This window comes from Labrus mixtus, chromosome 14 (genome assembly GCF_963584025.1).
Source record: "Labrus mixtus chromosome 14, fLabMix1.1, whole genome shotgun sequence".
Lineage (NCBI taxonomy): Eukaryota > Metazoa > Chordata > Actinopteri > Labriformes > Labridae > Labrus > Labrus mixtus.
In genome coordinates this window covers 23,257,112-23,273,070 of record NC_083625.1, presented here as the reverse complement: position 1 = coordinate 23,273,070, position 15,959 = coordinate 23,257,112, and the positions used below count along the sequence as shown (strand labels likewise).

General features: G+C 46.7%; 1 protein-coding gene across 1 annotated transcript in view; it reads right to left on the bottom strand.

Moving 5' to 3' along the window:
* Positions 1–3,761: 3,761 nt before the first annotated feature.
* Positions 3,762–15,959, bottom strand: part of zzef1 (zinc finger, ZZ-type with EF hand domain 1) — a 35,433-nt gene continuing 23,235 nt past the window's right edge. The window contains exons 42-54 of the mRNA XM_061055897.1: positions 15,811–15,943; positions 15,428–15,654; positions 14,818–15,126; positions 14,631–14,731; positions 14,388–14,523; positions 13,907–14,266; positions 13,658–13,801; positions 13,318–13,486; positions 13,110–13,208; positions 12,815–12,980; positions 11,877–12,027; positions 7,390–7,461; positions 3,762–6,129 (exon numbers count right to left, since the gene is read on the bottom strand). Coding sequence (XP_060911880.1) covers positions 6,049–6,129; positions 7,390–7,461; positions 11,877–12,027; positions 12,815–12,980; positions 13,110–13,208; positions 13,318–13,486; positions 13,658–13,801; positions 13,907–14,266; positions 14,388–14,523; positions 14,631–14,731; positions 14,818–15,126; positions 15,428–15,654; positions 15,811–15,943 — 2,148 coding nt within the window. The 3' untranslated portion in view covers positions 3,762–6,048. The remainder of the gene's footprint in view (positions 6,130–7,389; positions 7,462–11,876; positions 12,028–12,814; positions 12,981–13,109; positions 13,209–13,317; positions 13,487–13,657; positions 13,802–13,906; positions 14,267–14,387; positions 14,524–14,630; positions 14,732–14,817; positions 15,127–15,427; positions 15,655–15,810; positions 15,944–15,959) is intronic.

Below are 15,959 nucleotides of genomic sequence, written 5' to 3'. Positions count from 1 at the left end.
ATAACATGAATCAAGCACCAGAGGAGGTTTGTGACCCTGTAGAAACCAGCTCTCTCAGAACGCTCCGTTTTGGTGTGTGTGTCTCTTTAAATGTAATGAGCCCCCCCTGAGTTTTCCCCGTAGACATCGCTCCTTCGCAAGCAAGAATAAAAATGGCCGACCTGTGCAAAAGTTTTGTTCTAGGCTGGGGGTGGAGTCCATGGGTGGAGATACCAGGGGAGGGGATGGTTTTTTTTTTTTTCCAGAATCCCACTGTGACATCACAAGGAGAGCACATTTGAAACTGAGCATTTTTCTCTGTGTTGTTAGACTTAGGCAGATCACAAACAAAGGACTGGATGGGTTTATTTCACATTTTGTGGAAACATTTCACATTTTCAGTAGACACTCAGGTTACCCAAATATATGTTCAAAAACACTGTAGAAGTGGATTTTTTATAATATGTCCCCTTTAAGGTACAAATGTTTCCTCTATTAAGCATCATAAGGAGTCAAAGTTGGGTTTCTGTTAGGTATGTAACCATCTCAAATTTCAAAAGTTCTGTCTCTAACACACTAACCCTGACATATAGAGTGGGTTAGGTCACTCCCTCCTACATCTAATTCTGGCTGCAAATGACTCATTTTCATCCTGATCAGAAACAAACAGAGCTTTTATCTGACACAGACTGAGGTCACAGCAGGCCAGTCCATCTCCTCTAACCTCGGCCCTTTAAAGCAAATATGCCCTCTTAGTCATACCCAGCTCTCGTCCTAATGATCCAGATTAGCCAACAGGCCTGGCACAGCGGCGGTAATGTAGGATCCCCCGTCTATCCATTACAGTTCATGTTCTCTAGGAGACATAGGTGGCTGCTTCTGTAACAGCCCGTCTCTAACCCAGATAGAGACAGGTGAGAAATTAGATCAAAAACAGCACGCTACTCTCTCCCAGTGCAATCACACATAAGCATGTGTGCAGCTGCTTAATATGGGTGCGGGCCCTGAGTGTGTCGTATTCTCACTGGACTGTTTAAAATACCCAATTATCCTTGAGCCTCACGAGAGCTGACCCACACTGGCCTCGTGTCCCTGGAGGGGGACAGGAAGTAGGTCTCATTATGACAAGGTGAGGAGGAGTTTCCTCCAGCGTGGCAGCATGTTTCTTCAGCAGGGCTGTGCAGGTCCAGAGGATGTCAAAGGTCAATGTGGAATCAACAGGAGGACGGTGGAGACAATGAATTCAGACATGAAATCACAGTGTAACAATTAGGGCTTTCACACTTGCAGAGATCTCCTGAAAAACTCCCAGAGGAGCAGATTTTTCAGTCGGACTTCACCCGGAGTTTCTCAGGCCATACCCCTAGTATTTTTTCTGCAGCAAGTCCGAGTGAGCTGATGTGAGAACGCAGCAGGATATTCTCCGGAGAATTCACCTCGAGCCTCGAACATTCTGCCTTTCACCCTTTCCTCTCTTCTCCAGTTTTTTTATAAAAATTCAAAAATCCAAACAAAGTAATGATTGAACAGCGGGTAACTGTTTGCCTCCATGATGAAGAAAATGACACCCAGCATCTGTCTAGTGACAGCCGATAAACCTCCAGAGGTAGAAGGTGAGAACGAAACAGGAAGGCCCGATTCAAACAGGGTTCTTGTCCCTCAGCTGACCTTCATAGTTAGAGTCTTACATGAAGTCGTCTAATTTATCTGAATGATCTTCCAGGAAAATGATGTAAGACAAGGGGGGGGGGTAAATGTAGATGTATGTGTTTGAGCTGTGGTACTGCTGCAGGCAACATTGTGGAAAACATTAACATCATGATTCATGAGATGCTCATGGTGGTTTGTGATTCATAAGTTAAACAGCTGAAGGAGACCATTCAAGCAAACGAGGTCAGAGACATAATGTTTCTGTCCTGTTCAGAGCGCCTCATCAAACGAGCTCTGTGGGGAGGGTTTCTTTTGGTGGACGCTTCAAAGCGATTATAACCCTTTTTTTTTTTTTTTTTTACATTTTCTGTCATTATGCTCAGATTAACATTATGTACTTATTAATAAACGATTTGCTTTATTTTAACTCAATGACATCAGAAGGGACAGTCGTTATTAACCGTCTGCATCTCACATAAAGGCACACCTTTAAAGATACAGTATGTAGATTCCGCCACCAGGGGGCTCTCGATCAATACCAGGAAAACAAAAGATGACGTAGAGGCTAGTGGGGAATCATGGGAGTTATCTCACCGGTTGTTGCGCCTCGCCGTCAGTGTAAATGTCACTGATGTGTAATTGTTAAAGCTAGTGGTCACACCTTCACATTCACACCCTGATGGCAGAGGCTGATGGGCAGAGTGGTCATTATAAGTAACTAATCCCATTCATACACATACATACACATACAGTTCAGCTCAGTCCCATTTCTAATCTTTACCCCTTCCCCTCATTTCGAATGCCCCCTTTCTCCTGTGTGGTAGTGGGAAAATCTCCCCCCTATGACATGGGGCGACCCTTCAAGAACCCGACAGAATCTCCTTTCATAGGGCAGTGCAGCCCCTAACACTTCATCCTACCCCTCCCCTTCAACAAGAATGGGGACAGCCTACCCCTAGATGAGAACACAGCAAACAGAGTGGGAGGAGTGAGGTGTATATTTGGGACTGCGCCTGCCTTCTTGTTATCGCTCGGCCTTCACTGCTGCTTCTTTTCACCTTGATGAAATGAGAGCTCTGGGCTCCTGGGTTGAAAAGGAAGCAGGAGACCAAGGAGAGGGAGGGGGCAGGAGCAAGGGGGAGGAGGAGGAGGAGGAAGGGAGGGGAGGTAAGAGAGCTGACTCAGAGCTGGGTTCTGAATCATCTGGAGACCTTATTGAATATTTCCTGCAGTTGATGTCATTATCGCACCAGCGATCATTGCTGCCATCATCAGCGCTGTCCCTGAGAGTCCAGATCACAAGCAGAGGCGAGGTAGAGGGGAGGCAGAGAAGAAGAGAGGGAGCTTTGGGGGGGGGGCTTTGAGGTGAAACACATCGTACATGCAGTGAATAAACAGAAGAAATACTAACCTTCGGCTTGGACAAATGGAGTTGAAGCGGGGAGGATCTATGTCGTTGATATGTTTGTAATACATCTTGAGATGATTATTTAGAGGAAAGAGAGAGAGGAACTGTTGATGGAGAGCTGAGTACAGTTCCTGCAGGCGGTGTGTGTGGGCTCTAATCCATACAGACCGACTGATCAATAAGTAATCCGCTGCAGCACACGCTAGGTGTTGTAGTACGCAAAATCTGTCTTGGTCCTGAGTCCACTTTTTGAAGGTCTCGGTCTCGTCTCGGAATCAAAAGCATTTTAATTCGGCATTGTCTCGGTCTCAGACTGGGTGGACTCCAGATTTTAAATCAAGACTAGTCAAGACAACCAACAGCGTGATTTTCCCACGTCATCACAAGAAGGAAGAACTTCAATTCATTTGTAGGTTGATTTTTATCCCCCGGTCACGGCCGCAGCCCTTCTGGTGTTACGGTCTAAGTGAGTGACACGCCCCCCTAAACACAAGATGATGATTTTTCAGTGATATTTATGGTCTTGGTCTTGTCTTGGTCTCCCCCCACCTTGGTCTTGGTCTCAATCCCTAAATGTCTTGGTCTTTTCTCATCTCACCCTGCCTTGGTCTTGGTCTTGTCTCGGTCTAGGGGCACTGTGGTCTCGGGTTGTCTTGGTCTCGGTTAGTGTTGTCTTGACTCGGTGCAACCTCCTCATAAAAAAGACACGACAGCAGACGCTCAGTAATTTCTATTTTTTATTAGAAATGGATCACATTTCAACCCGAGTCCTTTATATATATTTATCTTTTGTAACCTTCAATGTGCCATGCATACAAAATCAGAATCAAAGTGTCTGTCTGTTAGTGCCCAATAAAGTTGTTTTTTTTATATATATATTTGTAAGGGGTTGATATCAAAGTCTTTCTCCTGTGCAATTATTATTCACAGATATGTACATTCAAATTAGTCAGCCTCGAATATCAAGCGTCCTCGCAGCAACAGAAAAGAGCAACCGACATTAAAAGTAAAAAGTTACAAAACAACCTCAAAGGAAACAATATAGTTCTCTTTTTAAAATAGAATTAATCACTATTCGGCTAACATGAGTTAAATTATGATTGCTTCATTTTTAACCGTAGGCACGTGGTAGATAGGTGAGGCGAGGCCGTGTGCTCCTCCTCCTCTCTCCTCACTGCAGCTGATGCTTGTGTAAACAAAACCCGCCGAGCTTTTTCTGCGGCCCGCTTTAAGAGACCGCCTCGCGAAAAAAAAAACATGACAAATTAAAATGACACAAACAGAGCGGATGTTTAAAGGTTCCCTCTGCTCCAGGTCGCTTCTTTCTGACACGTGATGGATGGAGATGGCGCTCTTCCAGGAGCTGCGTCTGCGACGTCTCCTGGCTCACAATGATTGGTTTCTTTGGTATAAACGACCACGACTTCCTTTTAAAATAAAACCACCTCAAAACCTGAAAATTAAAACTGGAAAACAAAGTCCATCTGAGCTCCCTCTGTCTTTGATTCGTCACAAAACACCACACTGTTCCTTTTTTTTTTTGTACGTGAAGGTGAATTAGCGCCGTCGCCGTGGCAAGAATGTGATGCGATTGAACGCCACGTTAAACACCGAGAGAAGCACGCCATCGATTACTCGTGTAGTTACAGAAGATGAGGTATTACACACGTCTGTGTGTGTGGCCTGTGATTAGTGGGGTGTCTATTTTACAGTCTCGTGTTTGTTTGTCAGCACAGCGATCGGTAACAATGGTGGTCGTGTGGCGTGAGGAGAAAAGGTGTGAGCAGCTCGCTCTTCATGGCTGTAAAATAAAGATGATGACGCTCGTGAAGAGCTGAACCCGATCAAACTTTAGATAAGAATAAATAACTTAATGGATAAAACTGAAGGCCTTTAAGGGGTTAACGGTTTCTCCCCCGTCCTTTTTTTTTTTTTTTTTTTTGCTGTTATTCATTTTCATGAACGTCTTTTGACATCATTCGTTCCTTCACTAGTGAGCCAGTGAAAATACTTCAACATGTCGGCAGAATAACCTTTAAAGGAATGCGTTGCAATAGTCGTTTATCACAGTTTGCAGACTATGGCTATTATTGGCTTTACGTTGATCCTGTGCAGCCCGATCAAACTGTCAGCAGGTCTCGAGTGTGTGTGTGTGTGTGTGTGTGTGTGTGTGTGTGTGTGTGTGTGTGTGTGTGTGTGTGTGTGGGGAGGGGGGGGGTTTAAGCGTGCATTACGCTTGTCATCAAAACAGATTTATGTTTAGGATATCTGTGATTATCCCTCAAGAAGAGCCCTGAAGAAAAAAAAACATCTTCTACTTCTGCTGTCGGAGAGGAACGACGGAAGGTGGGTTGGAAGAAAGAAGGAAGGGAGGAAGGAAGGAAGGGAGGGAGGAGAGAGGGAGGAGGTTGAATGAGCTAGTAGGTCAGTACCTTTTCTCCGTGGTGACTAATGAGCCTCCACTGTCCCGGACAGTATTTTTAGGATGCTCTACATGTCCGCTGAGACCTGCGAGTCGCCAAGGTGACCTGTTTTCACCGTGATCAACTATGTAACCCAGAGAGGCTGCTGCTGTTCACGAGGAAGAAAGGCAGGACAGAATGAAAAGAACAAACCACCCCCCCCCCCCCCCCTTGAAGGTCGCTAATTTGGCACACGGCATGTCCTTTAGCACGGCATCTTCAAGTAAAAACTTATAATAACAAATAAAAGAAAAAAAGAAAAGGAGACCCCGCAGCTGTTCCTGTTCCTGTTCCAGTGAATGCACATGCTGATATACCGGATTCACCTAAGGCAAAAAGGATTGTGAGTAAGTGTGGAAAGTGCTCCTTCAGTGTAATCCACCACAGCTCCAGAGTCCGGAGACCTGCAGAGAGTTACAGGTGTAGAGGATGGAGGTGGAGGTGGGCGCCCCCCCACCTCTCCACAGCTCCTTCAAAGTGATCCAGCCGAGTCAGGATGCATCCCCCCCCTCCCCCCCACCCCTCCGCCTACGTCTCCCTGTGGCTCCCTCAAGGAGACACGTTGAGGAGCTTGGTAGATTTATTGGGGTAATTGATGGCCAGGCTGATGGCGGCGATGTTCTTCAGAGCCTGCACGATAAAAAGGAGGTGAATGAATCACAGGAAAGAAGGAGAAACCTCGTTTTTCACACGCGCTCTGCAGGGCACGATAAGTTGTGAAATATAGACACATTAAATACGACTCCTCTTGTTTTGCATAGACTTTCTGTACAAGATTTCAAAATAAGAGCGCTTAAAATATTGACCTGCCTCTGTTTTTTGTTCTCTCTCAGACTTAACTGATAACTGGAGGCTGTTTCTCTCCGCCTCGCTGCGGAGCACATCACTACTGACAGGAGTTTAAATTCAATCTGTTATCTCCTCCAGCAGGACGCTGGTGCTTTGATTTGAGTGTCTCTTGTTTTTGATGAATGTCGTTCAGAAATCTGTTTGATCAAAACTTTGATCCAAGATCATTTATCTCGAAGTTCCCGTCCTGACTATTGAAAGTTGAAATACTCTTATTCTTCTTCCAACATGTTGTGCATTCAAACATTTTTTAACACGATTGTAAATAAACAATAACGTGTTTGGAAGCAGAACGTGCATGATAGGAGGGCCTGCACTGTTCAATGAGGGAGCATCCTGATGCTTCTAGAGCATCGAGTGTGATCCTCTGAACGCGTTTTTTAAATTCTGGATGACTTGGACCTTCTGGACCTTTTTCTTTGCTCCTTCAAAGCGAGCGTCAGCTTCTTCGCTCTTTGACTTTGCATCCGTGTTGTCGTAATCGTTATGATTACTGCCGAGCCACCGATGGTTTGGTTTCAGCCTGACAGGCATTAGATAACCACTCGACAGAACCACCTACAGTGTTTTTATTTTTTCACGACCCCCGCATCCTCGGCTGCTCTCAGCTGCCTTCAGGCTCCTCTGACGTGTTCAGGGGTCCGCGGTGCAGCAGAGAGCGCTGCGGCTCGCTCGGCCGCGAATGCTAATGGACTGTAATTATCAAATACATTAGTCCTGAGTGAGGCCCACACACACTCCAAACAAAAGGAGGGGGGGCTGCTGAGGGATCTGCTGGGTGTCAACAGCTTTATGATTCACAAGCGAAAAGGGACTTCAGCCTGTGGGTGACTCACAGAGCGCTCGGCTAACCAGACGGTCGGTTTCAGAATCACGGTTGTGTAATATTACTTGAGGGTGCACGCACAAATTCTGTGAGACGACATCGTCTACGTTTGGCAGGAAAACTTTAAAGATGGAATGAGAGGGCCCGGCAGGAGGTAGAACTGTGGATTGAGGAAGGCAGATATGAAATGTTTGGATGGTTAGTTTTAGTCTTACCATTGCTGTGTGGTTGAGGAGCTGCTCGTCAGTGGTCATGGCTAACAGGTACTCCTGGAGGATCCCCTGAGACTGAACAAACACAACGACAGCCTGTTTACAATGTGTCTGCAAACACGATAAATCATTCAATAAAACGAGTATGGGGGGAAATAATGATGCAGCATAGCATGGCAGTATGCAATATTTAAAAAGGTGAAATATTGAACCTGTACATATTTAAATTGAATACTTTAGTGCTCTCAAACTTTGCACAAAACTCCTGAATAACTCCTGAAGTTTCCAGGCGGAGCTGTATGTGTAAATGCAAACAGCCAAATGTTTTGTTCGGACTTCACCCAGAGTTTCTCCTGCCAGCCTCCAATTTTTTTGTTGTTGCAGAAAGTCAGAGTGAGCTGATGTGAGAACGCAGCAGGATATAATCAGGAGAATTCACCTGGAGCGAGTGGGAGGGGGTGGTGATGTTTATTCTCTGTGATCGCTGCACGACCATAGACTGTCTGCACGCCACCTCTACCATCTCTGTGATCTAATGAACCTGCTGCATTATGTTTCCTGTTCTCCAGTATGTTCTTCTCCACTCTTCAGTTCAGATTGTGATTCTGTTCAACTACATGTAGCATTGATAGAAAGACAAATATTCTCATTATAGCGTCGTATAGAGGACTCTGCTGCTTCGTCCGCTACTTCAATGTCGTTCTTTTTTTTCAACACATCCTGCCTCAGGAGATAAAAATAACTCTGAAAGAATGAACAGACTTTTTATGAAACAAAAAACAGACGGTAAAGGTCTTTAGGGATACAATTTTACGTTGTAAGTGTGAAAAATGTAATGTAATATTTAAAGGAGCAGTATGTAACTCTGACCCCTCGTGTTTAAAATGGGTACTGCAGTCTAAATTCTAATCATTGTAGAGATCAGTCTCCCCCCCCCCCCCCCTCCTCTCTAGAGTTGATGCTCACACAGGTCACCATGTGGTGGACACTGAAGCTTCAGTGTTTATCCAGCTCTGCATCAGTCTGTAAACCTTTCTGTGTTCCAACCTCTCTCCATTTTTCAAAAGCATCTCCAATATTGATCCTAGTTTGAGCACGTTTCTGCTCGTGGAGCTTATTAGAAACATGCAGAGGCTTTTTAGGTCGGGTACAATCACTTCTATCTGAACCACTTCTCTTGCCCGCTTCCATCGCTGCAACACCTGTTGGTTTGACCTGATAACTGCTCTCATATCTGGCAAACCGAGGGGCATCCAAAACGGCCGTGTGGGGGTGCCTTAAAAGCGCCTACCTTCTCTGGTCCAAACAAATCCAGATCATTCAGGACCAGAATCTAAAGTTAGAAGGAGGACATACTGACTGCTGCATTGTTGTCAGAGAAGCCAGCACTTCAACATAACATGTTTCCTTAATGTCTGATCAGATAGTAAGCTCACTTTATCTGTCAATACATATTATCGTATTGTAACTGGTTTAGCTGTTTCCCAGACCCTCTCCCCCCTTCATCTGCTTCTCAGCATGATGAGTTTGATAAAGTCTCTCAAAATTCTAAACAATCTCTGGAGCTCTTCCACTGAAGCCCCACGAGACAGACGTCTCCCGGGTTATATCAGCACGCAGAGTCAGAGAGCACAGATAAGACTACAGAGCAGCTGAGACCGAGTCTTTACAGGACTGGAGACACAATCCAGATCCCTGCTCCTCCATTCATCCCGCTGCACCCTGACTGTTTATGCCGGGGAACATCCTAGGACCATTTGTACAGTCAGTAGTCGTGCACGACATGCTGTTTTGATTCCTAAATATAACTTTCACTTCCTGGGTAGAGAATTCGTCGAGTCTCAGAGGAGCTGGCGGATGACTGAGTCTGGAATGTGAACCGCACTGGAGCCCCTGAAACTTTTAAAACGAGCCGCTACTGGGTTCAGACCTAATATGGCCAGAAAAGACTCTGAGAAGTTGGCTGTATGTCATCTCTGCAGTTACACACGTAAGTCAATGTGACATGACGGCCAGTCATGACCTCAGTCAACACGGATCTGCACGTTTAGGAAGCCCGGGGACTGATGGAGCAGGAGGCTGTAGGTAGAGATCTGATCCTTACAGCTGGTGCATGTTTACTAAAACTCAGGTCCATATCAGGGGGGGTGGTATTTGTGCTGCTATGCCCAAGAACAGTGCTGCTTTTTTCCTTGATTTGCTAAGACAGTGGATAGAGCAGGACACTGAAGGAGAGAGAGAGAGTGGGGAGTGACAGGCGGGAAAGGAGCCACAGGCTGGACTCGTACCTGGGCTGTCCACTTGGAGGACTAGTCATAGCTTTCAGTCATGTGACAGCCGTGGAGATTTGGAGGGCAAAAAGAGTTTAGAAAAGTGGCATCCATCTCCATCTTTGAACACTCTGTGCAGCTGCAGCACAGGCTTTTACATTTTCCATCTCTTCAAAACGACGCATGTTTACATCACCTGACAACCGCAGGAAAAACAGAGATACTAAGACGGCTTTATACAGCACACTGACACTAGTTCAATCGCTACAAAAGTCCTCTCCAGAGCTGTCAGTGTGATCGCTGTCATGATTTAATGAAGGTTCAACTGACAGCGAGTTCTTTTATTATACTTTGAACAACATCCTGAAACAAATGCAACACCGCGTGACAGCGGGCGCAATCATCAAGCTATACTAAATAAACTGCCTTCTTATTCATCATGTCTACTCACTCCTCAAACTCTCAGTAGCTGTAACTTTTGTTCCGATGGACACTTGATATACATCAGTCCTCGAACTTTCTCTGTCTTTGGATAAAGTGCTTTTTTTTAGGTTCTAAGCTTTAGAGTGGGACTATCACACCTCATGAGCTTTGGGAAGGGACTGACAGAATAAGATTGAAAATGAGTTTCCTCCGGAGGGTGTCTGGGCTCAGCCTTAGAGACACGGCGAGGAGCTCGGACATGCAGCCGGAGCTCGGAGAAGAGCCGCTGCTCCTTTGCATCGAAAGGAGTCAGCTGAGGTGGTTCGGGCTTCTGATTAGAATGACTACCAGACGCCTCCCTCTGGAGGTCTTTCGGGCACGTCCAAATGGGAGGAGACCCCGGGGTAGACCCAGAGTTTGCTGGAGCGATTGTATAGCTCTTCCAGGCCTGGGAACACCTCGGGATCCCCCAGGGGGGAAATGGAAAACGTTGATGGGGAGGGGGAAGTCTGGGGCAACTTGCTTAGCCTGCTGGCCCCGAATAAAGGGAAGATAATCGATGGATGGATGTTCTTTAACTCCCATGTAAATACGTCTCGGGTAAAAATAAAGGTTAAGAACAATGTGACTGGAGATTTCTGGCACATCATCGATCGGGAAGTGAATGTGACAAGAACAAGAACGAGGTGTTCCCTCGAGCAAAAACACTCCGAACAACCAGTAAGTTAACCTCTCCCACGACTTCAGTCTCTAACTGCTTCAACGTATGGATGAGGAGCAGGAGGGGACAAACCACTGCGCACACACACACTTATACACACACCTGTCGTGTTGAGAAGAGTCAAACAACTGTCATGTGTCTGTCATTGATAACACTGGACTGTCCACAAAGAGCACTCGAGATAAACTGCAGCATACTGCTACTGCCCCCTGGTGTTTGTCCGACAAACTTGCTCCCCCTGAGCCTCTCCTCCTCCCTCACAAATAAAAACAACATCCAGTCTGAGCAGATGGGAGCCCAGATTCCATCCCGGATGACGAGTCGACTGATGTAATTTTATTGTCAGACCAGCAGCCTCGGGGCTGCAGCGAGCAGACCTGAAGGGAGCAGGGGGGGGGGGAACGCTGCTTTTCTGGAACTGTCTGGTTCGATTGCATCTGCAGATGGGAACCTCCTGGCTGACGGCGCGAGACTTCTCTTAATCAATAATGCAAGACAATCCAGAGAGAGAGAGAGAGGGAGAGAGGGAGGGAGAGAGAGAGAGAGAGAGAGACAGAAGAGACCATCACATCACAAAATGGATGGCATCTCTCTCCCCCTCTCTCCGTCTCTCTCTCTCTCTCTCTCTCAGGCAGTCTGCTGGGAGCCGGTGTGGCAGTCTGGCAGATGGAAAGGACATTCTTTGGCCCCGAGCCCGGCACAGAGAACAGGTGGGAGGAGGAAAAACATGCTCATCTCACAGAGAGATGGATAAAGACAGAGAGGGGTAAGGACAAAAGGTAAAGAATAAATGTTAAGATAATTTCCTCAGCGATTTATTCAAATAGTCTCATTCTGAGAACCTCCACTGTATATTTTATCCACAGAGTCTATAAAACTGTCATCATAGCAAAATGACAACCGACACACCTGAACAAATACCTCAAATGTCAGATAGTCATGCCTCCAGGTGTAGCAACACATACCTATATATAATTAGATATATCACTAAGCCTGCATAAGTGTGAGTGTGTGTGTGTGTGTGTGTGTGTGTGAGTGTGTGAGTGTGTGTGTGTGAGTGTGTGTGTGTCACTCACGATGGCCCGGGCCTCTGCGATGAAGAAGAGTTCAGTGAGGGCTCGGTGCAGAGGCAGCAGCACAGTGATACTGGTGGGATCCTGGCTCAGGCTGTTTTCCATAGTCATGAAGAGCTGCCACAGAGGTCGCAGCAGCGTCAGCTCACAGGCGCTGGGGGCGAACACAGTTTGATAATGAGACCAGAATCACAAGTGCACAAGAGAAGAGTCACCAGAAGCAATTCAAAGAATCAAAATGTATGCATTTATCATCATATCATAGAGAATTAATCCCAAACGATACCAAAAAGACTAAATGTTTTTAAAGGTCACACATTCTCCTCCTCTTCAATCAGTGTAAATAAGTCTCAGAGCTCCTCAAAACATGTGTGTGAAGTGTCTTGTTCTAAATCCACTCTGATCCTGTATTTGATCATGTCTATAAATCCCTCTATTTCAGCCCTGCTCAGAACAGACTGTTTCTGAGTCTGTACCTTTAAATGTAAATGAGCTGTGTCTGACCACGCCCCCTCTCTGGGAGGGCTCGGGTGTACTCAGGCTTTCTCGCTCCATGTTCTATTGTTTACGGTGAGAAGGCAGACTCAGAGGGCTGAACAGGTGGAGTATTGATAAAACAAGCCTCCATGTCTTTGTGACCTGACGGTGGCCGAGTCCGTCTACATATGTAAACTCCTGAACACATCCTTCACCTCACATCCGTGGTGACGTCTGTCAAGGCTTTTATGCAAACCCTGTGTGGAGGTCAAATCCTGCACCACAAGGAAATTACACTGCTGGCTGCTCTCAGCAATAGCTGGTCCTTTACCTTTCAGTGTTTATACATGACTAAGTAAGGGAGTAGTTAAATGAATTCACTGGTGACCAAAACAAGGATGCACCATTGATGAGCAATGTGGAAGAGAGGAGATAAAAATCTTTGAACAAGGTGGAACTCTTACGTCGTGGACTGACACTGCAGGAGGCGGAGCAACAAGTGGATGGCTTTGAGACGCTGGTTCCCAGTCTGACGACAGGCCACGCCCACCTGCCACTCCCAGATGTCGGCGAGTGGAAGGTGACTGAGCACTTGTTCATCTGCTAACATTTGCTTCAGTATCTCAAAGCCTGGGGGAGAGACAATGGACAGTACTGAGAGGGTGAAAATCTTGTTAATCTGTATTCACAGTTTCGACTCTGGCCAACAAAAAAAATGACAAAAACCAGAAAGTCCAAACATTCTAGTTTGCAGTGTACCTGTCTGGAAGCGTCCTCGGTGGCCTCCTGTGACAGTGAACTTGTAGCCCCACTCTGTGTTGCTCATGTCTGACATGAATCTGTAGTACAGGGTGTCACCTAAGAGAAACCAGCGTTTACATCACGTTGATGAACATGATTCAAACATAATAAAAGGAAGGAGGGGGAAAAAAACCCATTAGGTGCAGAAGAGGAACACATGACTCACCTGGAATCTCGAAATCGGACCATTTCTGAGGAGAGCCGCTGAAGTTGTGGACGTCCTGCAGGAAATCGCTGCTGCTGGACATGATGAGCTCGTCGCAGCCTTCCTCTGTGTAGCAGCGAGAGTCAAACTTCACAGAGAGGTAAATCGCTCCGGGGATGTGCACCTTGTCCTGAAGAGGTGAAAATAAAACTGTCTTTAAACTGACTTGAAAAAAGGATACAGTAAAGGAATAAATTAATGACACATGCTCGGTGTATACATATGGATGCATACTAAACAGTTATGTCTGGAATTAAAGCAGCTGATTCTAAATGTAAAAAATAACGCTCAGTGTACCCACCTCAAAGTTGGTGTTGTTGTCGTACGGGTGTTTGGACTCTCGGATCTGCAAGGCCATACCCGGCTCCTCCATGAACTGGCAGGCAGTGAGAGACAGACTGCACAGCATGCTCTGACTGCAGCCCTTCAGCACCCTCTTCAGAATCTGATCATTCATTGATAAAAAAAAAGAAGATTGTTAATGTACAAAGCTTCTGAGCTGAGATCTCCATTACCGATGTGACCACAACATTTAGAGCGTACTGCCCACCTTCTCCCACAGCGGCCTCTCCTCCAGCTGCATCAGCATGTCCAGGATGTAGGCCATGTGCGACGCCCCGTTCAGCTCCAGCGCCTCTTCGCTCAGCGCCGCCTCTGCAGGCCAGTCGGCCAGCAGCGAGGCCAGCACGTGGCGGGCGTACAGCGTGGCGATGGCCTGGTTGACCTTCACCAGGTATTGACGAACTGCCCGATTGCTGCGCACGTCCAGCTCTTTGTGCAGCAGGGCCGAACTCTTGGTGCGCCTCTGTTTGGCGTAGCTGAGCTGTAGGTCGCTCTCGGAGTTGGTGATGAGCTTCTGGGCCACGACGTTGATCTCCTCTGTGGCCTTTTCACAGTGACTGGGTTTAGACTGGGGGAGGATGAGGGTTCATCAGGAAACTTACACAGCATCTTATCATTACTTTTTATACTGAGTAATATTTTCTAAGTCGTCTCATCATTCTTGTTCCAGTGCAGGTTCTCAAACTCACCACACATGACACAACAATCATGTCCGTGTCCACAGCCTTGGTGTTCCTCTCCTCAGAGCGAGGCCGTCTGGTAGCTTGCCACTTCTGAGCCAGCGTGCGGATTGTCTCGTCTGTTTTGATCTCTTCTCCATCAAATCTGAAAAAAACAAAAAAAACAACGCAGAGAGGCGGTATTAGATGACATTTACGCGGGTGGATTGTATAAAGAAAGTTCAAATCTAAAGGAAATGAAGAATGTCTGACCTTTTCTGCACCTCCAGGAAGAAAGAGTCTGTTCTCTTCATCTGCAGCTCGTACATGGCTCGCAGGATGGGCAGAGGGGCGTTTAAGGCATCGTGGGTGATCTGAAATGAAGAGAAAAAGATTGAAGACTACCAGATCCAACTTTTTTTTATTTGCTGCATGGATTATAAACTGCATCCCTCATCACCTGGAAGCAAATCTTCGTCTCCTCATCGAGACCCTCTAACGGGTCGGGTCTGTTGACGTCCGTCTCGTCAGCGCAGCAGCTGGAGTGGTCCGAGTCGTGCTCCTTGTCCTGCTCCCTTTGGTCTCGCTCGGGGTCCTGGGCCATGGAGTGGATCTCCCTCTTGGAGGAGTAGAGCATGATGGAGAGGATCTCCAGATCTCGCAGCAGCCACAGCTTGCTGAAGCCCGTCCCTTTGCTGCACTTCCTCACCAGCAGCTGGGTGAGTCCCGACTGCTGGATGTCCTCCTGAGCTTGGTCTACTCCATGTTTCTACACGACAGATCACAAATGAATCAAAACCCTTTCACACATGCCGGGTAAAGTCAGGCTCTATTACAGACTGTCTTTAGAGCAGAAAGAATTCAGAATGTACAAAGACGTGATGATGACTGAGCTTAGTTACGACCCTTTTGTGGAAACGTAGTCTGAATGTGTGACGCAGCAGGTAAAAGGTTACCTATCTGTTTATGTAGCAGTTCAATACTCAGTCAATTGCAAAATGTTTAAAATGAAACAATATCTTTTGACTGAAGTACGTTGTGGTAGCATCGTGATGTCAGGTTTTTGGTACCTTCAGGGTGTTGTAGAGTCCTTTCAAAGCCAGGGAGAGAACCCAGGACGCCTCCACAGCGTCAGGCGAGCCGTTGTCCTGGCTGGTCTGCAGCAGGTGGCTGATGATGGAGGTGAAGTTTCTCAGGTAGCGGCTGAGCAGCGTCTTTGGGCGGCCCTGGCCCTCGGACTGCCCTGGTAGACCAGCTGTAGTGGAGTCCTGGGACTGGATGAGTTGGTAGTCCTTCACTAGAAAGAGGAAACAACCAACAGAGGGTTTGATTTTTGTTTCTTTGGGCTTTTGCATTTGATTTGACAGGACAGCGGGACACAAATATGAGGAGAGAGAGAGAGAGAGAGAGGAGGTTTCTAAACACTGGCAGAGCTGTACGAAGTGCCACTAACCTGTTTTCCTCTTGCGGGTTTTAACATCCACCACAGCAGCGTGGTTCTTCTCTGTGAAGTGTTTGAGCAGGATCATGTTGTGCTGCTCATTGGCGTTGTCGATAAACACCGTCTGGGTGCCCACACACAGCACCTGACACACACACAGA